A 27,931-nucleotide genomic window follows, 5' to 3' on the forward strand; every position below is an offset into this window, starting at 1 on the left:
ATGCTACACATGCTATGCTATTGTGCCGTTTATTACCGGTTAATTTACATCACTATTTTTTTAGCTGGTCAACACCTTGGTACGCTGGCAACATCGCTCAGCTGTCCAGCGAGCGCAGAGTGACTGACGTTAATTTCACTACCGGATTATCACGATTCCTTTTGACTCGCAGTTCCTATTATTGCTTGTTAAACGCAATTTCAATCTGTAGTTGTCGCGACGCAATTCGTAAATATGGCATTATTTAAATTTTACTTTTTGTCTGCTTTGATTTGTGGCGCCCTCGTTCTTGGTAAGTACCGTTTCAATGAGGATTCATTTCGCAATGTAGATTAAGTGTCTTTGTTGCTTTTTATCGCGAGAATGCGAGGGGCGTTGGGTTTTTTAGCTCGTTGCACTCCATGTCGGTATTCTTCTGGCGTCATTTGCGCAATAAAACACTATGAATCTGAGAGTACCTTCATCTTACTTTAAATTATTTCTAGAAAATGTTTCTCCAGTAATTAGATCGCGGGCCTTTAAACCCGATATCGTATCAAAGCTTTTGTTACTAATAATGAAAAGATAAGCAACCATATGTGGAACTTATTTATGTCTTTTCCTAAGCAGTAATAATATCCTACCTTCAAATTGAGTGCAAAATGAATTTTGTACATAGTTAATAACCAATAACCTGAATTTTGTACATAGTTAATAACCAATAACCTTGATCGTCTTAAACTTGGTCATTGTTAACAAATTAATAGCTTATTTTAATGAGATGGTTAATTGTTACATATTATCAATCCTGAGGTAAATTTGTTTTGTTATACATTTTCCTGTTATTTTTTATTCTATTAATATAAAAATGATTTGTTTACATAGTATATATGGATATATACCAATTTGCAATATTATTGCCATGCAATATCGCTCCATGTTTTAAAGTAAGTAATCTTCAATTCACCCTTTCCCAACAGGCAACGCTGCGGGGGTATCGAAACCACCACCAACAGAAGTCATTGACCTCACTTCAACAACCGTTGAACCAACAACCCCAGATACAACCCCCGATACAACAACATCAACAACCACAACAAGTACAACCCCATCAACAACAACATCTACAACACCTGACACTACAACCAGCACAACAACTACGACCACTACTACGCCAGCGCCACCGAAGCCGACGCCTACACCGGCACCAGTGCCACCCAAGCCCATCGGACCTCCAGACCAGGGCCTGTGGCCGTACGTTGACAGCAAGAATGTGACGTGTGTCATCGTGCAGTTTGCTGCGCAGTTGAACGTCACCTATGGCAAGCCTAACTGTGAGTACTTTTAATTATTATCACAATCAAGAGATCTTGTCTTTATATGCTTAAATAATGGAAATGTTTTGCATTCCAATAAAACATATATTATGTACTAAACAAACACATAACGTCTCTATAATGAAGAATGCGTATGAAGGTTCCCTTAAAAATGCTAAAAACATACCTTTCTGTCGTTGATTACCGTGTTTTTCTCTATGTCCCAGCTAGGATGACCGCTCGCGCTTGACCAAATCAAGTTGTCATCCTCTTCGTTTGACGTCTGTCAAGTCATAGCGTCTTCAACAGCAAGGCCCTTGCTGAGACGTTATGTGTTTGTTTAGTACATAATATATGTTTTGTTGGAATGCAAAACATTTCCATTATGTACATTGTCAAACACATAACGTCTCTATAATGAAGACGTGTCTGATATCTGCTGGTTGAAAGAAAACACCCATACGCTATGTGAATTCTCTATTAAATGAGATGTACATAATATAAAGATCTGCTACATATCTAGTAACAATTGAGATCAATAATCACTGTGATTTCCAATTGAGATCAGTTTCATTAAATAACATCATTGGTTATGATGTGTATTAGTAACATAAACAATATTTCTATTGAACAAAAAAGCAAAGTACCATTTGCATAATAAAATAATAGTTTTAACTTTTAACAAAATCAAGTGTTAATTTCAATCAATTTAAATTTAGGCACTGTTAAAGTTCTTATGGAGCATATCAGTGCTACAAGAATTTACTGGCTTCTGCACAGCATGATAGTAATGATTTTTAAAAGTTTGGAAGCACTTCCAATTTCCTCTATCCAATATTTCATCAATTGGTCTGTTGTCCAGCCAACTTTTTGAGGCGACTGCAGACCTTATGCTCCCAGGTGAAGCATCAATACCAGCCTCTTTGAATATAGTTCTTATCCATCCTGCAATATTTGTCTTAGAGGCTGGTTTAACATTTCCAGTTACTGTTATAAATAAATCATTAAGGTTTTGAACAGTGGAACGTCTAGGTTCTGATAAGTTTATAAGTAGTTTTATATGTCTAACAGGACAAATAGCCTCTTCAGGATGCGCAGTCAAGCACCATCCCGACTGTCTTCTGGTAGATGAATCCGTTTTGGAACCAAAAGCTGGCCATAAAATGACATTATCCTCTGATTCTATGAGGCTTTCTTCATATATTTGCAGTAAAGTCAAATCATGTATTCTTCTTCCTGAAGCTAACAATAATATTATTGCAGTTCTCCTAGCTGCATCAAATAAGGTATTTTTGGATGCTGTTGATAGGAGCCAGTCGTACAATAATCGTGTATCCCATATAGGGGGCTTCTGATTTATTGGTTTAGCGGAAGAAATAGATTTTAAAATCTGTTTAACTAGGAAACTCTTGGATAACATCTCTGAGTTAGCACAATAGGTAGCTATAGCTGACTTATGTAATAGAATAGTATTGTATGCCAGCTTGTGGGTCAGATGTAAGCTTGCCAGGAATCTTGCAACATCATCTCCAGTGGGAGATTTACTGTCTGTCATGTTTTCAGTACACCACTCTGCCCATCTTCTTATTGCTGGTGTATAAGTAGTTAAAGTAGATGATCTCCAACTCTTTTTTAGAAGTTCTTTTTCTTCAGTGTTCCATCTGGATATTTGTTTGCTCCACCCCCAATCATCCATGCCTGTAGCTCCAGGAGTTCTATTTGGGGAGGATGAAATCCTGTGGTCCTGTCTATCAGAACTCTCCGGAGGTTCGTTATCAACAGTGGTCTCTGTAATGCCCGTGCCTGAAGGTCCGGCATCCAATAGCATTGTGTCCACGCTGGTGCAATTAGTATGAATGTGCCCGTGGCTTTGTTTAGGTGGCGTAGCACTTGTGGCATTAGGTTGGGCGGAGGGAAAATCCATCCTAGTCGGTACTTCCACACGCGACTGAACGCATTGCAGAATTCGGCTGAACCATCTCTCGAGTCTAGTGTTACGTACCTTGGTACTACTCTTGATTCTTTGGTTGCGAATAAGTCGACTTCTGGCACTCCCCATTCTTTGAATATGGCCTCCGTTGCCTCTGGAAGTAAATGCCATTCTGGTAGAGGTTTTCCTCGGGATAGCCGGTCTGCTATGCTGTTGTACCTTCCCGGAAGGTAACAAGCCGACAGTGAAACCTTCAGCTGGTCGGTCAGTGTCAGCAGTTTGGATGTTAGGTTCAATAGCTGTAAGGACTTTGTGCCCCCCTCCTTTCTGATGTAAGCAACTAAGGTGCGGTTGTCCGTTTGTACCAGTATATGAGCACCGCCGAGGTGGCTCATTTGACACCTTATTGCAGCATATACAGCGTACATCTCCTTGAGATTTGAGTGCCATGACTTCTGCTTCTTGTTCCACGTACCAGACAGGTGAAGTCCGTTTAGTTGGGCTCCCCATCCCGCGTCCGCCGCGTCGGTCGTCAAGAAGTGAGTTATCTCCTCTCTCTGTAAAGGCACCGACGCCTGGCACAGAGCATTCTTCCACCACAGTATCTCTGCCAGAACTCCTGATGGAATCATCCTCTTTTGTCTTGGCCTGTTTTTGCAAAATTCTCTTAGAAATATTTGCATTCTTCGGCAGTTCAGTTGACCTCTGTGAACTACAATGTTGGCGAAGTTCCAATGGCCAAGAACAGTCTGTGCCTCTAGAAGTGAACACCTGCCCCGTTTTTCTAAGCGGGCTAGTTGGTCTTGAATCTTTAACACCTTCTGTTCTGGTAAAGATTTCTTGTTGTTCAGGGTGTTCCAATACAGTCCTAAATACTCTAGCTCTTGAGTTGGCTCCAGAATTGACTTCGAGTAGTTTATTTTCCAACCCAGTTGCTCGAGAAGAGTCACAACCTCCGCGGCTTGAAACTTTAACTTTGAGCAGCTTTGGTTTGCCAACAGATAATCGTCCAGATATACTATTACTCGATAACCTCTGGCCCGTAGGACCTCCGCTGTCCAGTTTGAAAGGGCTGCAAAGGTTCGAGGTGCCGAAGAAAGACCAAAAGGCAGGGAGGTTAGCTGAAGCAATTCTCCATTGTAAACCACTCTGAGGAATCTTCTGTGAGACCTCAAAATTGGAACATGGAAGTAGGCTTGCGACAGATCTATTTTGATCATATAATCCTGTTCTTGCAAAAATTCTGGTACTGTTGTGTGAGATATCAGTTTGAACTTTTTGGTTGAAATATGCTGGTTCAGACCCCGCAGGTCGAAAATGGGTCGCACGCCACCATCTGCCTTCTTGACCAAAAACATCTTTGAAATGAAACTGGGGTTCTTTGTAGATGGAACCTCCAAGATCTTTTGACTCTTTAGCTGACTTATTACTTCTGTCATTTCCGGGGATACTTTTGTATTGAATCTTCGTTGTTGGTATTGTGTTGGATACGTCAGGGGGGGTTTGGTCTTGAACGGAAGCCTTGATCCTGTTATGGTTTTCAAAATAAACTGGTTTGCTCCAATCTGATTCCATCTGTCCTGGTAAAATTGTAGACATCCCCCCTGAAAACTCTGATTGTCACTTCTTCTTGGCCGAGGCATTGTTAAAGTGAAAGGGCTTATTTTGCTTATAGCCCTGTTTCTTGTTCTTCTTATCACGCCTTTGATTATTGTAATTGTTTGGTGTGTCTGACTGAACCTTCTTAGAGCTTGAGCTGTCATACTCTTTTTGTTTTTCAGGTTGTTTGCTTGGCAGAGTCTTCTTCTCCTTTATGTAATTTGGCGTATTTAGCCATACTTGGGTACCTCCTAGTGACTGTATCAGAGGTGCCATTGCTTCCCGACTGAATAAGTATTCATTACTCGGTGGGAGATTCTTCAAACTTGATTTGAGGTTAGTGTTAGATACCTCATTTAGAATACGATTCCGGCGTACCTCAATACATTCAGTTCTCTTTCCAGTTATTATTTGTAATGTATTTTCATAATTTTTATATATATCTGAGCCAGACCCGAAAATAGATGCAACTTTCTCATACAAGGTATTTGAATTCAATTCGTTGGTAACTGACCAGTCAACAAGCTCTTGTAATCCTTTTTTCAGTATATTCCGGTTATTCAGCACAGCATTAGCTAGGCCTGCTAGTACGTTTTCAGTTGAGGCAAGATAATCCTTGCCCTTATTGAAGTGCATTAGCTCCTCATTGATTTTTAACTCGACAAACCCAGGTGTTGCTAACACCGTCTTTAGTGAGTCTTTGTATCGAACTGCCTGCCAGGCAGGCGAGTTGAATTTATGCAGCTTCTCTAAAGCCCTCAAATTGTTTATCTCGGCTGGTTTAAGCACGGAGCCCTCTTTAACGTTTGTGTCTATCTCGCCTAAGTCTAGGACTCTCTTACGAGGGGGCACTAGCAAGTCGTCCGTCTCTTTCTCTTCACATTGATTAGACGGTCCCTCGTCGCTGGCTGATTGTGAGTGTAAGAGTACATTCGTTAAGTAACTCACCTGATTTATAATTGTGTCGACTCTCGGATCGTAAGCCAGCTTCGGAACCTGCTCGCCGTGAGCTTTCCGAGGCCGCTTATTTGGAGGCGGCGTCTCATCCTCCGAGGACGAAGACGACTCCTCTGATGATTCAGAGCTTAACGAGGGCTCCTTCTCCTCTTGCGTTCTCATTTTTCACAATATTAACTAGTATTTCACTAATAATTGTGGTTTTCACGCGAAAAACGTGACGCTTTTAGCGGGAAAAAATACGCTATGACTTGACAGACGTCAAACGAAGAGGATGACAACTTGATTTGGTCAAGCGCGAGCGGTCATCCTAGCTGGGACATAGAGAAAAACACGGTAATCAACGACAGAAAGGTATGTTTTTAGCATTTTTAAGGGAACCTTCATACGCATTCTTCATTATAGAGACGTTATGTGTTTGACAATGTACATAATGTTATATTGCCCTATTTTTCCAACCGATTGTTATTTTATCGGTTGATGAATTTGATTTTAGGGGTCATCCATTAATTACGTCACACGAATTTCTGGGTTTTTTTACCCCTCCCCCCCTCGTCACACTTGGTCACATTTGGCGAACCCCTCCCCCCCTGGTGTGACGTCACATTTCTTCAACGAAATCGGCAAATATTTATTTAATATTTTATCAAAATATTTTTGGCAAAAGAAATATTAGTAATTTTATAACCCAAAACTGATTAAGAAATAAAATTTAACGAATGAAAACGATTATCGTTTCAAAACCTTGTTATTTAAATGATAATTAGCGTATAAAATAATTTAAATACATTTTCAGTTACTGATGAAGTTAAAGTGACGTCACAAAGTTTATGACTCCCCCCTCCCCCTTGTCACAACATGTCACATTTTATTGACCCCCTCCCTCCCCCTAAACGTGTGATGTAATTAATGGATGACCCCTTATTGGGGTATTTGAGTGTATTTAAAAATCACTTTCTTTCAAACATTGAATTTAAAATAAATTATTTTACACCATGCATGAAACAAAGCACCAGAAGATTAATAGAGAAAGGTGGACAGCAGTTAGTTTTAGACACAATTTATAAAACTAAAAAGAGTAGGTAATTTGATTGTGACGTCACATGCTAGTGTTTCATATAAATTCCATAGTAGCAAAGTTGTTTTGACAGTTCGAAAAAAGAAACTGATTTGACTAGTAGTCAAATACCCTATACTTAGAGCATTTAATAACTGGAGTCGCCTTTAAGGAAAAACTTGCACAATTGTGCAAACTTTTGTATGGACTGACATGGCTATTTGTAGGTACGTTACGAACGAATCATTGTAGAAATAGCAATACATTTGACGGAGGGGACGTCCGCAAAAATCGGCAGACTGTTTAGTACAGAAAATGACAGCCATGACGTCTCCAGTTATTAAATGCTCTAAGACCCTATAGTATGAGGTCCCTAGCGGCTCTCATTGATTGTCACTGTGACAAGGTATGAATACGGAAATTAAATTGTTTGACTGTACATTGTAGACCTGTCGGTAATTCCATTAGTGGTGGAGTGAGGAGCATAGCCATTCTGTATAAAATACCATTAAAATGATTGTGACATTTGAACGAGGCCTGTGACGTCACGACACGCGAGGCCTGCCCATGACCGCTATCAACTGTTATCTGTCCAATAGAGGGGCGGTTCATGATATTGTGTTGCATATGATTGCAAATTGGTTGTTTTTATGACCGGATAGCTACCAAGCTTACTAACACTCAAGTAACTCTTTGACCATTGGTGTACCTTATGACGTTGGAATAAGGCTCATGAAATGTCAACTGTGTGGATGATGGTACCAATTGAGTAGTCGGGGTTATTCCAATCTTTTAGTTTACAATTGATCAATGTAATTGACGGATAATGCACTCTAAAGATGTTTATTAATAGTAGAAGAGGTGCCAAGTCTAAGGCTAAAATGGTTTTTAGAATTTTAGCTGAAGGAGATGTTACTGTTGTGTCACATTATGTGATAACAGTGGTTGTCAAAAGTTGACATTTGACAATTCATTTAAATTTACCACAAAATATAACGCCATCTGGTTCGGGTGTTAAAACACAGGGGTAAGATTCTTTTCTTAGACTTTACACCTTTTCTACAATCAAGCAGACTTAGGTACACCTGCGGGTCCTAAATATTGTCTTAGGTCAAAAAAAAAACACGAAGGCAAAGAAATAAAACTATGGAAACGGATTATATCGCGTATAATGAATAATTATAATCAGGCATCGGAGTTTTTGTCGCATGGTAAGACTAATAGCAAGCTATGGAGTCGACATTTGCCATAAATGTAAACTCTTATTCATACTCATACTCATTTATTTAATTTATCTTAAAATGCCTTTAGAGCGGTCGGTCGTGTATATTATCTTAGTCGAATTATATATAAAAATATTTTTCTATTACATTATGAATTCATAACTTCAACTATTTTAACATACAACTATACAAACTACATCGCTGCGAAATACGTAATGTCATGTAGGTACTGACCGCTGATAAAATTGATTAGTATTTATCATATGTCAATCACTGGTGATTGCAAACGTAGTAGTTATTTATATCTGTAAGTGGTAAATACGTTGTGGATTATTCCATAATTAATTATTATGCCTAACCCAGAAATAGCTGCAATTTTGGCATGGATAGAGCCATACAACGATTTACAATATGACTATGAAAAATCTGCTAGAGTGTGCTTGAGTTGTGAAGTACAACTCACCCAATTGAAACATAAATTTATTTTAAAACATATCAACAGTATTCTTCATCAAACGAAATCCACTGGAACTTCAATATACACGACCGACCGCTCTAAAGGCATTTTAAGATAAATTAAATAAATGAGTATGAGTATGAATAAGAGTTTACATTTATGGCAAATGTCGACTCCATAGCTTGCTATTAGTCTTACCATGCGATAAAAACTCCGATGCCTGATTATAATATACGCGATATCCCCGACGCATCCCCGACGTTTCAGTCAGGCACCCGTGAGTTTCCCGTTGCGTTGACCATGAACGCTGTAAAGGGTTCGAAACGTCGGGATGTATTATAAATTCATTATACGCCATTGTATAATCCGTTTCCATAGTTTTATTACTTTGCCTTAGTGATTTTTTTGCCAGAATCAGAGAAGTATACTTTGCCTTTGCTATTTTAAATAAATCGTCTGAACTATGGCCCAATGTGAGTAATGTGACACTTATACCAGTCGTTACCGCTTTCGACACACACGCTGAGTAATTTTTGCGGTATAAAATGTTTACTTCAACCATAGAATTGACAAAGGTGGGAACGCTTGTGACAAAACATAGATGGTAGGATTCTATAGATGTGCTATACGCGTGCCTCCGTGAGGGACAGAACATACGCAATGGGATACTATGATTGGTCGGGTTTATTTGTTGCCCACCATAATCCATACTAAATTTACGGTGGGGAATGGGAAGGGGAAAAAATGTGAGACTGTGACAAGGACAGACAATAATAGCGCTTTCGCTGCTACTCCTACTGAAAGATACCTCACTTTAACTCTGTGATTTTAACCGAAATTATAAGTAATTATAATTTATGATCGTTATAATAACAACTCTGAGCTCTGTGCTGGTTAAGGTCGCAGAAGTCCGCTGGATGCGGGTGGCGCAAGACCGGTCATTGTGGCACTCTTTGGGGGAGGCCTATGTCCAGCAGTGGACGTCCTTTGGCTGATATGATGATGATGATGATGATGATTGTTATAATATGTTTTCATTTAATATGGACGCCCGGCTTGAGCGACCACGACCACTCAGTATTCATAAAACTTTTCAAATCTTTGTTAAATTTTGTCTAATTCTAACAAAGACAAATGTCCAAATGACAGATGAGACAAACGATTATCAACGGCTCATTGGAGTTGACAGACGTTTATGAATAACGCCATACCAATCCGCATCATTTGACTTGAATCTCGGGTTGCGATCGATCGAAATCTGCTCACCGTCTTACTCCTACGTATGTAAATACTTCAGGCGGCTTAGCACGGTAGCGTTTTTATCCCTTGTCACCATGCCCGTCACGTTCTAACAAGTATGTAAGTGCGAAAGGGACGCGCATAGTGATAGTCGATAAAAATGGAACCGTGCTGAGCCCGCTGATCGCGATACGCCTACACCTAATAGTGCTTACTTATATAGTTCAGTTACGAGGGGGTGGAACTGGAAAACCGGAAAAAAATAAAATTAATCGGTAATTAGCCGGCAACCAAAGATGTGGAGCGCTGTGCGAGACTTGCGACGAAAAAAAGAATTGGAGAATCCTCTTAAAATTTTGAAGTTCATATGTCATGTACGCTGTAGAGATAATTGTCCTCCCTGGCATAGAAACTTTTTTGCAAGGGGGATCAGATGCATGATCATGTAGTGATCATGTACTGTACATGTCTCAAATACACATAAGTATGCAAAAAGACGGTGATTTAACTCTTTGTTAAAGTATCCTATTGTTGTTTTTTTTTATTGGAACAGAAAACCACTAGTTATTTGTCTGGTTTCCCCAGTTTCGTTTCAATTTGGGACGGAAGTTCGTGTCCGTGTACCTTTTCGGGTAAAACCGAAACCGAAACCATCCGGGGTCGGGTCAGAAGTCACGTCTCGTTATAAGTTCCGGTTTGTTAAATTCCCGGATTTTAGGTCAATCAATTCGTTATTTTGCTTTTTTCACGACAATCATGACGATTTGTTTTTTTATTAGTTTTGTTGTGTTGCTTATGTTCTTCCTCGTTAGTCACTTTAGGATCCTGTAGAAATTAAAGTACCTTCAAATATTATAAGCACACTTTTAGTGCTTTCCGATTTTCAATAGTAACTTGTGCGTTTGCTCTCTAAAAGTAAAAAAATATTTCATTAAATTTTTTCTACACATACAATTATTATTACAAGCTAAACCCAATGCGATACTGTAGCAACAATAATAAACATAAACAAACAAGTACCATATCTAACAAATCGAATTTGTTTCTATCTCTGTTCGAATCTAGGATAGCGTACGTAAGGGCATCAGGCCTGATAAGAAAGATGTTTGATCAAATGTTCAGGTCGGCCACAAGTCACGTAACGAATGACTCATTCCTATGCGCCAGCGCGTGTGTGCGCGGACAAAAGATTGCCCGTGAAAACTGTTTGCCTTGCAGTTATTTGCCTTGCAAAGCGAACGTTAGGAGTGTCCGGCGTGTCCTTTATATAGGTCAATATCATACGTCGCAAAAATAACATTGATATGCAGGGATATCATTCTGTAAGGGGCTTAAAAAACCTCGGTACTAGACCGACCATGCTAAAACTTTGCACAAACTTGGTACTTGGCGGTAAGAATGCGTACATTTCCCTATATGCTCCATTCCATACTTGACGTACGTAGTAGTACTTGGCATGTTAACTGACAGTAAACCTTGTTTTATATCCCAAATACTACTTGCTAAAAGGACCTATGACAATGACAGTTTGATTTCACCAAAGTGTCACACCGATCTGTATTTTAGTAAGTAGGTACTGATTAGGTTGATCGCACTGTCGTTTAGACACAAAAACACAGCTTCCTTACTTACTTAAAGGTTAGCTGAAAGAGATCCCTTTTAGGGATAAGTTCGCCTTTGTACATAACATTTTTATTTTGTTTTTGTCCGTTTTATGTAAACCTGTTTATGTGCAATAAAGTGACATACATACATACATACTTCATTGGCTCAGTGACCCAAAAAGGATCTTGTCCTCTGACACAAGAGGGCGCTTCTCTGCGTATTCTGCGCCACTTCGCGCCAGTTGGGTATTCCGAGGGCGGACAGGTCTTTTTGGGCTTCGTCACTCCAGCGGTATCAGGGACGCCCAGACGGACGTTTTCCACCCGGGTACCCCACTAGGGCTTCCAATACCGGGATCCCGGGATCCCGAAATACCGGGATCACGTCTGTTTAAACAGATTTTTCAATAAGTACCGGTATTTTTTAATGAAATACCGGGATCCCGGTATTTTCAAAAACAAGGAAAATGTGCCTATTATAACGTTTAAAATCTATTAAAATGGTCAAATTCGGCTGTATCATAAGATAACTTGCCAATTTAATTAAAGAAGATCATTTAATTGAAACAAGATCTGTGCATATGCGTTAGATAAATATTTGGTGATGAATTCTGATGTTCTGGATATATTAAGGGGCCACCCCACGCGAATGACCTTCGATCTGAATCCCTTAGTTTTCTAATGTTTTTTGTAGCTTATTATATTAACAACAACAGCTTGAAGCAATATATACTGCAAAACGTAATTCAAGACCAAAAAAAGTAAGAAAATGTTGCAACTTTTTACTAGCGCGTCTTGTATTAATGCAAAAATAAGTATATAAAAGTACTTTTTTAACTCGCAGGAGTAAAATTACTAATAAATAAATTATCTTAGCGTCATTATTTATCAAAAGGAATTTACTATTTTACAAACAAATTATTACAGTGGCAACATTGTCTTACTTTTTATGGTCTTGAATTACGTTTTGCAGTTTAGTATCCTATATTTACTTCAAAGTTCATTGCCTTCGAGATATTTGGCATCAAAGTTGAACAATTTTAGGCTTTAAACTGGTTTTCTGGCCATAACTTTTGTGTTAATTAGTTTAAAATGAAAACCCTGGACACGTTTCTCGAGACGTCAAAGACGAACCCAAATATTTAGATTTCGTACATGTAATTGTAAGATTCTTCACTGCAAACTAGATACGAAAAAAGTGTTTTATTTTTCTATAATTTTATAATAATTAAATATAATTAGTTCTTAAAATTTTATCAAAAAGTAGAAAGACGTTAATTGTAATGGCATACGAATTTTTGGTGACAAAGAATATTTATTGGCTGATTATTAGGTTCAACTAAAAATGTGACTTGTGAAGTCAACAAGGCGGATAAAATGATTGCCAACCTGGAGGGTTGACATAATTATTGCAGATGGCGATTATTGTTTAATATCCTAAGCTAAGGTAAGGACATACATATCTGGTGTAAAAGTGAGCCTTTAAAAAAAAAACTCAATTTTTTTAAGCTATTTATAGTCTATACCGGGATCCCGGGATCCCGGTATTGATGAAGACAGTTTCGGTATTAATACCGGTATTGAAAGAAGTCCGGTATTTGGAAGCCCTATGCCCCACATACCTACGCTCTTTTCACAGCACGATCTTCTCCCATCCTCTTCAGCTTAGTACTTAGTATTTTATAAAATAACGTAATTTTTTTTCGCTAAGAGGAAAAAATAACAAATTTTTGTACATGGATTTTTGATTTGATCGGTCAGGTATGTCTGACTGCAAGTTCGTTATGTTTATTTCCGTGAAGAATAGCAGGAAAAAGTAAACAACTTATATAAAAGCCGGCCATAATAACGCGCCACCGATCTGGTTTCTTCGCTACAAGGAAAACAAACGTCAGAAATGCGACAAAAGTGCAACCTTGATTTAGGTAGCGAAATTTTTGATTCGATTAGATTTTGTACGTATTAAATTATTTGAAAATTGCAGGCAAATGTTAACTTATAAAAGCACAAGTTTCTTCCCGCGACTTCGTCTGTGTGGAATGTTGGTGATGATTGATAGAAACTATCTTATGTCCTTCCGCGGGCCTCAAAATATCTCCATACCCAATTTAATCTAAATCGATTCAGCGGTTTAAGCGCGAAGAGGTAACAGACAGACAGGCAGTCTCAGCCAAACGTCCAATTATTAGGTTTCCTCGTTTCAAAGAAAAGTGTTGGCGCGGCCCGCCGTCTGCCAAACGACCTTGACATCATGGATGTAAGTAAAAGAGGTAGATATGGTACCAGGCGCACGATCGTGAGCCATCAAATATAGGTTCCGGAACCTATATTTAGTTAGTCGTATGGGTGACGCCAACCTGTCAAGTTGTCAAAATCGTTGGATCAAATTTTAGTTTTGTCAACTATGAACGTCACACGTCTACATAAATAAAAGGTCATTGCTTGACATCGTGCTAGTTAACAATCGATACATATCAGATGCACCTAAACAGTATCATGTACTAACGTACTAATGCATATACTAGCAATATAACACTTTAAACTCTCGCGTTTTGTACACATATTTAATTACACAAACGGGTCTACCGCGATATAATTTCATTGTTTTTACCTTTAATTCCGACGTTTCAACTCAGCTGAAACGTCGGAATTAAAGGTAAAAACAATGAAATTATATCGCGGTAGACCCGTTTGTGTAATTAAATACATATACTAGCATGGGAATTTATGAATGCGTGTGGAATCACATAAATAAATATAGATGGTCAAGCAAATCTTGTCAGTAGAAAAAGGCGCGAAATTCAAATTTTCTATGAGATGATATCCCTTCGCGCCTACTTTTTTCAAATTTGCCGCCTTTTTCCACTGACAAGATCTGCTTGACTAACTTTAGTAATTCATACCTGGTCCAGCGTATATTGTTGGCTATTCAGCGCGGGAACGCCGTTGGTATTTTGGGGACGTTTGTGCCGGGTACTTACCGGATTAGGATATAGGTTTATGGCTTATTATTATGTGTTTTGTAATGACCAATTTCCTTTTAATTTGACGATGCGTGTTGCGGATGACATATGTGAAAGTATACTTACATTTTATTTTGACGAAACCTGAGGTGGATGAGCTATCTGTATGATGACGAAGCCTGCGCTGATCTGAAGGTACCTATGTTATTATTATGTTGTTGTTTTTTTGGGTCAATAAATTGAATGTTTTAATAGTAATTTCATCTAAATGGGTTCAGGTTTAAGCGTGAAGAGGTAACAGACTGAGTAACATCCTGGTGTCATGAACATGAAATACGGTCAAAGGAAAAGTGAATGCCTCGATAACAGAATGACTAACGCAAGAGAAACGTGGCCCAGTTTTACGAGTCTTTGTTGAGTTTTTACTAAATACTATTTCAGGGCATTGTGATTTACTTCGCAGCTCAATGTTGGCTAAGATTTAGGTTATGCAAGTATGCTTTTGACGTCAAAAATGTGTACCTGGCCACCTAATTTTGAAATAATGTTTACAGTTTAGTAAATAAACTTTATTTACTTTATGCATGCTGTTTCGAAAATGGATTCAGGTATTAATGTTGTAGGACCACACATAATGATTCGGAGGATTTAACCTATGAGAATTTAACTAGTGTCCTAACTCCGACATGGCCGAAACATGATTATTATGCCGGAATTCTTTCGAAGCCGAAACTTTGGCTGGACACCATCGAAAATTTAATACAATCTCGGTGTGGTAGAAAGGTTTGGCAGTTTTTTTGCCCGAAACCCAACCTTCGGCCGAAACCTGATTTTTATGCCGAAACTAGCCTAAACCGAAACTGCCTTGCCTGTCACTATAGTTATGGACATAAGATCGTTAAAAACCAAACATTTTGATACATGAGGGAAGAGTGCCGTTGTCTACATATCGCTGGCCCAATATTACAGGGTTCTATGTTTCACTTTTATCGAACTGAAATTTGAACATTGTCATAGTGACATTAAGTCCAATTTCAACTATCTTGAAAATGTAAATGCCCTGTGATATTGGGCCAGCGATATATAAATATTAGAATTTTATTACAATAACTACTGATTCCACTTGTGTACATAGACAACAATAACCATAACGCCAATGACTCACGGCATAACAGCGCGCATAGTGACATTATACGTAAATAATACACCACTATGATGCACCGCTCGCTCTTTCAAACGCCGTATGTCCATTGAAGTGGCCTCCTTCTAGATACTCTTCTAGCAACGAAAACTAGTACCAGTACCCCGAGTGTAAATTTTATTCGATAACGTGACGTGACGTACGCATTTCCGTTAAATGATATTTTGTATGGGATTTTGAGTTTCCAAAAGGTCTCGCTTGGCGCGCTGTTTTAGTTAGTGCTTCTGGGCATTTTCCGCAAATTTCATTCCAGTATTTATTGTGCAGTTGTCTGTGATGTAGGTCTAGTTGGTTGTGTATGTAGGATATTGGTAGGGGCATAATGGGCTCGGGTCCGTATTAGTGATCCAAAAGACTCGAGCCTTTTAGCTCTTTTTTTGGGGCTCGCCTCATCTCTTGACGCCTAAAAGGCTAAAAGCCTATTTTACTAATTAAATAAAAAGAAGCTTTTTTAGGGCTCGCCTCATCTCTTGAGGCCTAAAAGGCTAAAAGCCTTTTTTATTAAAGATAAATAGAAATAGGCTTTTAGCCTTTTAGGCGTCAAGAGATGAGGCGAGCGTAAAAAAAGAGCTAAAAGGCTCGAGTCTTTTGGATCACTAGTCCGTATGCCGGTGTCTCTGAACCTTTCCTGGCCAGTTCTGCTTCGCGCTGGTCTAATTCCCATACAAAAATAGACATAACGCAAACGCAAACGCTCGACACGCTACCGAATGAAATTTACCTAGTTTAGGTTCAGACATAGATAAGTACAGTAGAATCCGCTTATAATGACATCGAAGGGAAGTGACAAACACGTCATACTAAGCGGATGTCATATAAAACATAGTTACTGTTGTACCTACAACTTCTTATTTTTACAAGTACAGTAGAATCCGCTTATAATGACATCGAAGGGAAGTGACAAACACGTCATACTAAGCGGATGTCATATAAAACATAGTTACTGTTGTACCTACAACTTCTTATTTTTGTTATGTAAATTAATCTCAAATTCCTTTGTGAGAAATGAGTTTTATTAAACTTGTAACAAATATCAACTTGTCACTGAGAATCAAAACTAAAATACCTTACACGCCACGAACGCACCAAACGTCCTCGCAGGGAAAGACGTGGGGACGGCCACGAAAACCAGCGATTGTGCCAGTATAACCGGACATAATTTCATGGAAATAGGATTTTTAGGTCATAGTAAGCGATTTGTCACTATAAGCGTAGTCATCTTATCCGAATTTGTCACAAAGAATTTTATATGAAAACCAAACTTCGCACAGTAATTACGGCATAGTAAGCGGTTGGTCATTATAAGCGGAGTCATAATAAACGGATTCTACTGTATGTAACATATTATGATATTACTTGAATGCATAGTTTAATAAAACATGATCTTCTCTTCCCAGAGTGTCACAAGCCTACGTCACAATAACATTGCCACTTTATATAGCGCTATCGCATATTATCATATAGCGCTGTCGCATGATGACGTAGGCTTGTGTCAGTCACGTGACCACGAAAAGACGGGAAGAGAATACCAGGCGGAGTATATTATTATACCATGCTTGAATGTTAATGTCACATGTTATGTATTTCAGAATGTAGTTTTAAAATAAGAGCGTATTCTCGATTGTATGGCGGCAACTACATTGGTGAGAATCTTAAATATCTATTGCCGGGATTTTAATATAGGACTTTAAGGTTCATAGGCAGAGTTACTACACTTCCTACCTACTATAATCTGTATCTTTAGGTATTTAAATAATAGTAAACAAAATCTACCCTCAAATGGCTCCTTAAGCCAGTTGAGGGTAGATGAAAACATTACATGATCAAATAATGTAGGTTAAAGTCAGGTCGTTCAGTGACTGATCCAGGCGGTTTTGTATTTGGTTGGTTAACCAATAAATGTTATAAACTACCCGAAAATGTACAAATTGTTTGTTTACTTTTATTGAAATACCTAAATATACAGACTATAGGCTAGGAGGTCGTCACAAAGATCAGATAGTGCTGTATGATGATACCCTTCGTCTTTGTACAAACATTGACTTTCCATTATTTGTATTATGTATTATGACGTTAATTCTATATCAGTCCTAGGGCTATGATGGTCGCACTTGTCTACTTGAAAGCGTGATAAAGGCAGTGTCTGTCCCTTTCAACCGCGCGGTGTTGAATAGTGACGTTTATTTTATCACGTGGACAACGCCACCCATCATAGGCCTGTTGAACACGGTTGCATTGTTTACTCTGTATTTACTTCATATACTTCATTTATTCCTTGCTTAGAGTGTGTACAAAAGGTCTTATGTGTAAATCATTACATGTCTCAACACAACCCTGTGAGGGTATTTAGCATAGATAGAGATCTTGTGGGTTGGATGATAAACTGAAAAACAATATGATTGAACATATGTAGAACGACTACTCTAACTACCTACTCTTTAGAATTCATTTATTAGTATTTACTACCCATTTAAGCACCCAAAAACTTTTTGTGTAATGTCTCAATGTAGCAAAATATCACTTAAAGTGGTATTCTATGGAACTTGCTAACTATGTAAACAAACCGCCATATTGATATCATCATTCAGTGACAATTTCAATATGGCGGTTTGTTTACATAGTTAGCAAGTTCCAAAGAATGACACTTTAAAGCCACATTGACTCAGGAACTGCCTCGCCCAATCACTTATTACTACTTAGGTTAGCTGGAACAAATCCCTTATAGGGATAAGTTCGCCTTTGTACCTTTATTTCTGTAAATTGTATGTAAATCTGCGTTGTGTACAATAAAGTGATTAATTACTACTACTACTTATTTAATTTATCAACTAAAATCAAACCAATCTAATCAAATCATTCTTTCCAGCGTCTGAGCTGATCCACGTGATCCTCAACGTGCCCGCCAACGCATCCGTCATCTCCGGCAACTGCGACGGCCTTGAACAGTGGCTCACCATTGGCTGGCCAGCGACCAATGAGACCAACCACACCTTGACTGTATTGTTCGCTAAGAATGACACTACAAAGTCTTATGAGATGAAGAGCTTGAATGCTTCGCTTGTGGCGTCCATCTTCCCTAACATTAGTAAGTATTACATTATAGATAAGGCACGGAACAGTGGCTCACTATTGGCTGGCCAGCGACCAATGAGACCAACCACACCTTGACAGTCTTGTTCGCTAAGAATGACACTACGAAGTCTTATGAGATGAAGAGCTTGAATGCTTCGCTTGTGGCGTCCATCTTCCCTAACATTAGTAAGTATTATATTATAGATACGTAGGCACGGAACAGTGGCTCACCATTGGGTGGCCAGCGACCAATAACAGCAACCACACATTGACCGTCTTATTCGCTAAGAATGACACTACGAAGTGTTATGAGATGAAGAGCTTGAATGCTTCGCTTGTGGCGTCCATCTTCCCTAACATTAGTAAGTATTACATTATAGATAACGCACGGAACAGTGGCTCACCATTGGGTGGCCAGCGACCAATAACAGCAACCACACATTGACCGTCTTATTCGCTAAGAATGACACTACGAAGTCTTATGAGATGAAGAGCTTGAATGCTTCGCTTGTGGCGTCCATCTTCCCTAACATTAGTAAGTATTATATTATAGATAACGCACGGAACATTGGCTCGCCATTGGCTGAGCGACCAATGACAGCAACCATACCTTGACCGTCTTGTTCGCTAAGAATGACACTACGAAGTCTTATGAGATGAAGAGCTTGAATGCTTCGCTTGTGGCGTCCATCTTCCCTAACATTAGTAAGTATTATATTATAGATACGTAGGCACGGAACAGTGGCTCGCCATTGGCTGAGCGACCAATGACAGCAACCATACCTTGACTGTATTGTTCGCTAAGAATGACACTACAAAGTCTTATGAGATGAAGAGCTTGAATGCTTCGCTTGTGGCGTCCATCTTCCCTAACATTAGTAAGTATTACATTATAGATAAGGCACGGAACAGTGGCTCACTATTGGCTGGCCAGCGACCAATGAGACCAACCACACCTTGACAGTCTTGTTCGCTAAGAATGACACTACGAAGTCTTATGAGATGAAGAGCTTGAATGCTTCGCTTGTGGCGTCCATCTTCCCTAACATTAGTAAGTATTATATTATAGATACGTAGGCACGGAACAGTGGCTCACCATTGGGTGGCCAGCGACCAATAACAGCAACCACACATTGACCGTCTTATTCGCTAAGAATGACACTACGAAGTGTTATGAGATGAAGAGCTTGAATGCTTCGCTTGTGGCGTCCATCTTCCCTAACATTAGTAAGTATTACATTATAGATAACGCACGGAACAGTGGCTCACCATTGGGTGGCCAGCGACCAATAACAGCAACCACACATTGACCGTCTTATTCGCTAAGAATGACACTACGAAGTCTTATGAGATGAAGAGCTTGAATGCTTCGCTTGTGGCGTCCATCTTCCCTAACATTAGTAAGTATTATATTATAGATAACGCACGGAACATTGGCTCGCCATTGGCTGAGCGACCAATGACAGCAACCATACCTTGACCGTCTTGTTCGCTAAGAATGACACTACGAAGTCTTATGAGATGAAGAGCTTGAATGCTTCGCTTGTGGCGTCCATCTTCCCTAACATTAGTAAGTATTATATTATAGATACGTAGGCACGGAACAGTGGCTCGCCATTGGCTGAGCGACCAATGACAGCAACCATACCTTGACAGTCTTGTTCGCTAAGAATGACACTACGAAGTCTTATGAGATGAAGAGCTTGAATGCTTCGCTTGTGGCGTCCATCTTCCCTAACATTAGTATTATATTATAGATACGTAGGCACGGAACAGTGGCTCGCCATTGGCTGAGCGACCAATGACAGCAACCATACCTTGACTGTATTGTTCGCTAAGAATGACACTACGAAGTCTTATGAGATGAAGAGCTTGAATGCTTCGCTTGTGGCGTCCATCTTCCCTAACATTAGTATTATATTATAGATACGTAGGCACGGAACAGTGGCTCGCCATTGGCTGAGCGACCAATGACAGCAACCATACCTTGACAGTCTTGTTCGCTAAGAATGACACTACGAAGTCTTATGAGATGAAGAGCTTGAATGCTTCGCTTGTGGCGTCCATCTTCCCTAACATTAGTATTATATTATAGATACGTAGGCACGGAACAGTGGCTCGCCATTGGCTGAGCGACCAATGACAGCAACCATACCTTGACAGTCTTGTTCGCTAAGAATGACACTACGAAGTCTTATGAGATGAAGAGCTTGAATGCTTCGCTTGTGGCGTCCATCTTCCCTAACATTAGTATTATATTATAGATACGTAGGCACGGAACAGTGGCTCGCCATTGGCTGAGCGACCAATGACAGCAACCATACCTTGACTGTATTGTTCGCTAAGAATGACACTACGAAGCCTTATGAGATGAAGAGCTTGAATGCTTCGCTTGTGGCGTCCATCTTCCCTAACATTAGTAAGTATTTATTGTATTCAACCCTTCGACCGCGTTAGACGTCAACTGACGCGCGCGGCTACATCCCAATATCGACCTTCGTGCATTCCGACCAGGTTCACGATTACTCGGCGCGCACGATAGGCGTGGCGTTCAAACTGTTAAAGAAAAAAACGTATGTTTTGATGATCCTGAAATTTTTTAATACTTATGTTAAATGATTTTGCTTCCAAATACCCGATACCCTCGGATTATCAAAAGTATGATAATTATTGAGATATACGGCGGAAGTATGTGCAATATTTGTTTGTATGAGTCGTCAGTTCGTAGTAATCTTATCGTATACCGTCAAACGGACAGACGCTGCTCTATTGGTCTGCGATAAACTATGTTTGCTACGTTATACTTGCTATAAATATATATATGACATATTAAGCATGAACATAATTAACTAACTAGATAGAGTAGATGAACTTAGAAAATATTGGGTGTACAAGAAATAGAAAATCAAATGTTTTCTATATTACGCGCTATATAACCTGGTTACCAAACCGGACTTTTCTCTCATCAGTAGGTATATCAGAAAGTATACATACGTATAATATGTTATAGGTATACTGTGAGCAATAATTTTACTAATAAGACCCATTTTCCCTCAGCTAACGTGGACACCATCAACCTATCCCACCAGACACCGGAATGGCAGACACCCCTCGCCGCGTCCTACCGCTGCACGCCGCCAACAGAACTCAAGATGAACGCGGACAACAACAACATTGCTGCCACTTTAACACTTAGCCGATTGCAAGAGGAGGCTTTCAGGAACGCTTCTGGCAACGGGTTCAGTGCTGGTAAGATATAAGATAAGATAAGAAGTACTATCCCACCAGACACCGGAATGGCAGACGCCCCTCGCCGCGTCCTACCGCTGCACGCCGCCAACAGAACTCAAGATGAACGCGGACAACAACAACATTGCTGCCACTTTAACACTTAGCCGATTGCAAGAGGAGGCTTTCAGGAACGCTTCTGGCAACGGGTTCAGTGCTGGTAAGATATAAGATAAGATAAGAAGTACTATCCCACCAGACACCGGAATGGCAGACGCCCCTCGCCGCGTCCTACCGCTGCACGCCGCCAACAGAACTCAAGATGAACGCGGACAACAACAACATTGCTGCCACTTTAACACTTAGCCGATTGCAAGAGGAGGCTTTCAGGAACGCTTCTGGCAACGGGTTCAGTGCTGGTAAGATATAAGATAAGATAAGAAGTACTATCCCACCAGACACCGGAATGGCAGACGCCCCTCGCCGCGTCCTACCGCTGCACGCCGCCCACAGAACTCAAGATGAACGCGGATAACAACAACATTGCAGCCACTTTAACACTTAGCCGATTGCAAGAGGAGGCTTTCAGGAACGCTTCTGGCAACGGGTTCAGTGCTGGTAAGATAAGATAAGATAAGAAGTACTATCCCACCAGACACCGGAATGGCAGACACCCCTCGCCGCGTCCTACCGCTGCACGCCGCCAACAGAACTCAAGGTTCTAGGTTTACTATGGGACCAACCCCGAAATATAAAAAAAAATGCCCCATAGAAAATATCGACATCTGCTAGGCCAAAATGCAACCGTTCAAGTAGATATCACTGTCTTCGAGGCTCGAATCTTTACGACTATCGTCAGAATTTTAACCCTTATTCAAAAAACTCTTTTGTATCGTGTCATCTTTTAAAAACAACATCAAAATCGACAGATACAGACGATTATCATCGCCTTGTTAGATTTGCCGTTTATAAATAACACCATAACGTAAGCAAAAATTGCTTGAAACCAGTTCAAAAACCTCTTTTGTCGTCTGTCGATAACAGCTACGTGATTTTCGCGCTAATCAACACATTTATCGAATGGCTATAATTAATTTATTCGCATTGTACGCGTCGTATCGGTATCGACTGAACGGGTATGTGATAACGTGATAATAGAAACACGTTCGGGTCACGCACTTCGCTATCAAACTTAGTACATGTGTGTATACTGAGGCCCTATACCGCGTACCACGTTCGACGTGTTATCTCCCTGTCACACTTAAGTACGAATTTACAAGTGCGACAGAGAGGCAACACGCCGAACGTGGACCCTCGAGAATGGCTTGTAAAGCCGCTCCCATACAATCAAAGTTATGCACAGTTTAAAACGACATGCTTAAATTACGTGAAACTTTGCATAATCATTTACATCAGCATTACATTGAACAAAAGACCATTTCTTCATAAAAAAAATATAGCTAAAATAATTTCAGTCCGTTCTACGTAGGTACTAATACAAAATTGAGACGCATTTCAGCATCGACAGTCGCCATTTTGAATATTTTTCCAGTTCGACACATATCATTTGAAGCGAAGGTCAATCACCTTTTTGTCGTTATTATTCTGCTCCGTGACCAAAGGGAATAACAATAAAAAAAATACTCGCTGGTATTTTGCAAAAAAATGTTTCAAATGTTTTGAATATTTTGGTTAGTTATGATAGTTACTGGAACAGATCGGGCCGCCCGAGATGAAATGTATACACGAAAAAGTTTATTTACACAAACATACAATAACACAGACAAAGGTACAATAATTATTTACAGAGCAAACTAAAATATTTAACTAAAATTGCAACAGTTCGTTCCGTATCAATTTTAATCCTACACATTGAATTTAATCCTACGCCGAGTTAGACCGTCGTCTGAGCCACTCTCTTACATCGCCGCCCAAATCCAATGTTTTGCTTTATTATTTTAAAAACACAGTCAAAAATTAAAATTAAAAACTAAAGTTAAAAACTAAAATTAAAACTAAGCCTAAAAATAAAACTATAAATAGAAAATTTGCCCCAAATCGCCGTCTATTGGCAGCGTGCCCAGAAGGCTGGCAGCATTGCCACGTTGTATGGCAATGCTGATCCGCTGCGCTAGATATGACCCAGCCCTCTGGTCACGCGTCAACTCGACTAACCTGCGGCTACATTCGTTGAAAACCCTGTGGGCGCTTTCCCCCCAAGGCCCCATAGTCTCAACCCCAAACGGCTCAAATATGCAGCCACTATTTATGGCTGCATACTTGCGCCGCTTGAGAAGCTCGGCCGAGTTGGCAGCCGAGCCAGCCTTCACTGCAGTGCCGTGGAGATGGGACAGCGCTAGGGTGTCGGCACAGGTTGCGTCCCAAACCAGCGGCCGTCCCATCTTCCACGGCACTAGGGTCATACCGTCGGGTCTTTTACCGTCATCGCGGGCGAGGCCGGTAGGTTCTAAAACTGCTGGTGCCCCCGCACTGGCTAAGGCCCGACGGATGATATCATTAAGGCTGGCATGGCGGGGGGCACGCCCAGCGCTTCTACCGCAGGATAGACCATGGTGGCCCAACCGGTCAACTGGGTCACCGCAGCGACAGCGATGTGGGGAAACACAGTTCACTCCCAGGCGGAGAGCGACGGAGAGGCGGAAGGTGGAGTTGTCCAAAAGTGTTCCAGTTGATATGGAAGGCAGGGCTTGGAGCCACTGCCCGGATTCCCACTCGGAAGCGGCGAGCAGGCGAGCGCGCTCATGAAGGCTGGTTGCCGTTTGATACAGATTATGCCGTACCAGCCTACAAAGCGGCTCGTCCCAAAGACGCTGTGAATTGGGATTATCGGGCAGGTCAGTGTTTGGGCAAGAATCACTCCATGCATTTCTGGCCTCTAAATTAAAAGGTATGTTTAATTGGTCGATTGGGGCCTTTAGAATTTTAGAATCCAATGTTTAATTAGTATTTTATATTTATGTGTATTGTTTTTCTTTGTCTCCTTATATTTTCTTTTATTTCGCAGTTTCACAGTGCCTTGGTTTTACTGTAATGCCGTGTTACTTATTTGATCAATAAATAAGAGTAATAAATAAATAAAAAAAATTACAGAGACCATATTTTTTTCACAAACTTTTTTAAAAGAAAACACGCGCTTTTCGGCCAGTGCGCGGCCCAATGAGGTTTGTGTTGAGCACGTCCCTTACAGGTACCATAAAGTTCGGTAGTGATATTACTTTCAATAGTTACCATTTGTTTTCATTTCTAAACATATCGTATTAGTTATCATGTCGCAGTTACGCGTTATCGAGGCAAACATGCAAACACGGGCGTTTGCTGGAATGTTGTGCAATTGGATTTACGAGTATGTCTGTGCGTCATTTATGTGCGGTCATCGGGCACATATAAATAAATAAATAAATAAATATTATAGGACATTTTTACGCAAATTGACTAAGCCCCACGGTAAGCTCAAGAAAGCTTGTGTTGTGGGTACTCAGACAACGATATATATAATATATAAATACTTAAATACATAGAAAAACAACCATGCCTCAGGAACAAATATCTGTATCATCATACAAATAAATGCCCTTACCAGGATTCGAACCCGGGACCATCGGCTTCATAGGCAGGGTCACTACCCACTAGGCCAGACCGGTCGTCATATGTATTATATAGCCATAGGTTGTGTCACATAATAGATAATAGCACCTACTATATACAAAATGGCTGTGTTTAAAATAAATGATTTCACATCAAATAACGCAAAAAAAAATTATACACAGTTTCTATTTCTTAAATCACAGTTATTAAAAAAAAGCGGATTTGGCTTGCCAGTTACACATCCTATTCTCATTGAGCTAATTGTAAGATTGTCCACAAATATTAATTTATATTTATAACCGCCATATAGGTATGTAGTAATAAGAAGTTTATATAGGTATCACTGTAATAAATCATTTATTTCAACGTCTAGAAATCAATATATCTTTACTCAATTTCTCGAAAGTCAACAAAATCCTGAGTCTCATAGTATTTTTCCGTTGAATAATTTTACGGTTTAGACTCACTTGTTTTTAGTCACGCGCGACACGTTTCGGATGCGCGGGTGTTTCAATGTTAGTATGTCTCACAACAGTTTAAAATCGAGTATTTTTTCGACAATTTTTTAACATTTTATATAATTTCAGCTCGCGACTGCTCCAGTGGCGACATACCCGACGCCGTCCCCATCGCGGTGGGCTGCGCGCTCGGCGGCATGGTGGTGGTCGTGCTGATCGCTTACCTCGTGGCCCGCCGCCGCTCCGCCAACCGCGGATACCTGTCCATGTGAACAGGTCGGTACATGTACTAGTGTTACAGTATACATATAAATAACCCGATCAGTTCAGCTGATTATCATTTTGATACAGAATTGGTACAAAAGAAGAATGATTGGGTAATCGGTTGGATAAAAAAAATCTCGAGTGTATGCAGTATTTGAAAGGCTAGTTTTTCATTTGGGACGCGTACCGCCGTGGACGGGTGGCCTAGCGGCCACCGGAGGGCTTGGTACACTTTTTATATATAGAAGTGTGATTACCGGACATAGAAGTTTTTGTGGCAAAATAAAGTGATTGACAAATAAAATATCGACATGTCTGTTATCGATGTTACCTTAACGTTATACTTACTTATATTTAATTACACAAACGGGTCTACCGCGATATAATAAACATTAAACTTTAACGGGTAGCTGCAATTTCTTTGTCTACCCCGAACATAAACTAATTTCGGGTAGTTTAGTGGTGTTTTATTAATATCTCCGTTGACATTTGTTGGGACGTCAGTCTTTCCGTGACCACAGCTGGTGCAACTCAGCTGAAACGTCGGAATTAAAGGTAAAAACAATGAAATTATATCGCGGTAGACCCGTTTGTGTAATTAAATATGTGTACAAAACGCGAGAGTTTAAAGTGTTATGTTATACTTACTTAGATATTTATTACATTCTATAAGAATATAGCTACCGCGAAATACACAACACGTTCGATATCTTGTTCTCTTTTGATATATTGGTAGTTTTCTATTCTTTTGGCACCTACTACAGTTTACGTTTTAATTTTTAAATACTAAATATATGTAATAAAGAAATTATGTACCGCTTTGTAATTGATTTGCACTATTATAATTTCTCGGTAACTTACTTACAGCAAGTAGAAGTTACATATTTTAAATATTAATCTACCTACGACTTATCGATAGCAAATTTATCGATGTTTCATTTTCTCAAACACTCGTTTTTGTCACAAAAACTTCTATGTCTGGTGATTACTTACTTAAAAACACAGATCAAAATATTTAATAAAATATAATCATTTGTTTCGTTTTGGAGTTAAAAAAAAGGAATACTGTAGTCAAATTAAAGTTCAAACGTGTTAATTGTTTATGTATTATCGTGATACTAACCCTTATTTTTTTCTTTTTCAGATGATGTATCGGAGTAAATAGAAAGTAGTCAATATATAAATAGTTACAGGTAAACAATCACCGCATTTACCTGCCCCTAAAGACATTTCGTGGTTTAATCTCATAACAATATATACCTACCCATTGTCATCATTAATTTAGGAAAATAATTCGATATTGCTCAACGATTTTTTTTATGCTGGCAACATCCGGTAATGATTTTTTAAATTGTGTTTTTTTAAGAATGCCAGTAACTCGCTTGTCAGGTATAAGCTTGGGTTGATAGTACTATCTCCATATATCTGTCTCTTTCGCACTTACACGTGTTGAAAAGATGGAATACGAAAAAATAATAATCCAGCCAAGTTAAATTGAAATATGATATATAAAAATTATTTGATTGTATTTGTGTTTTGTGGGTGTCTTTTTGTTTTCGTAGTTTTGGCCATAATAATAGAGTTATAGTAATTTTATATTAAATCATTTAATTTCTATATTTTAGAAATGCTAACTGAATTTTAATTTCGGATTGGACTGTGAACAATTAAAAGAGTTAGAAATATTACATATATGTATACATTATGTGATGTTATTTAGTAGTAGTAATAGCAGAAAGTAGATTTTTTTTTAATGATTGTAATTGATTTTATAAGAT

General features: G+C 39.4%; 1 protein-coding gene across 1 annotated transcript; it reads left to right on the plus strand.

Moving 5' to 3' along the window:
* Window positions 1-79: 79 nt before the first annotated feature.
* On the plus strand, window positions 80-27,879 carry LOC134791029 (lysosome-associated membrane glycoprotein 1-like). Its single transcript, XM_063762078.1, has 6 exons — window positions 80-292; window positions 960-1,313; window positions 18,392-18,610; window positions 21,655-21,846; window positions 26,019-26,165; window positions 27,298-27,879. The coding sequence occupies exons 1-5, from the start codon at window positions 235-237 to the stop codon at window positions 26,159-26,161; spliced, it is 966 nt and encodes a 321-aa protein (XP_063618148.1). The 5' UTR covers window positions 80-234; the 3' UTR covers window positions 26,162-26,165; window positions 27,298-27,879.
* The last annotated feature ends 52 nt before the right edge of the window (window positions 27,880-27,931 follow it).

Source organism: Cydia splendana, chromosome 5, assembly GCF_910591565.1.
Source record: "Cydia splendana chromosome 5, ilCydSple1.2, whole genome shotgun sequence".
Lineage (NCBI taxonomy): Eukaryota > Metazoa > Arthropoda > Insecta > Lepidoptera > Tortricidae > Cydia > Cydia splendana.

What these genes read in the sequence shown, in the direction of transcription:
- LOC134791029 (XM_063762078.1), top strand. Translation starts at nt 235, where the DNA reads ATGGCATTATTTAAATTTTACTTTTTGTCTGCTTTGATTTGTGGCGCC. An exon ending in TTGTGGCGCCCTCGTTCTTG is followed by an intron (nt 293 to 959) that starts GTAAGTACCGTT and finishes CTTTCCCAACAG; the next exon opens with GCAACGCTGCGGGGGTATCG. An exon ending in TGGCAACGGGTTCAGTGCTG is followed by an intron (nt 21,847 to 26,018) that starts GTAAGATATAAG and finishes ATATAATTTCAG; the next exon opens with CTCGCGACTGCTCCAGTGGC.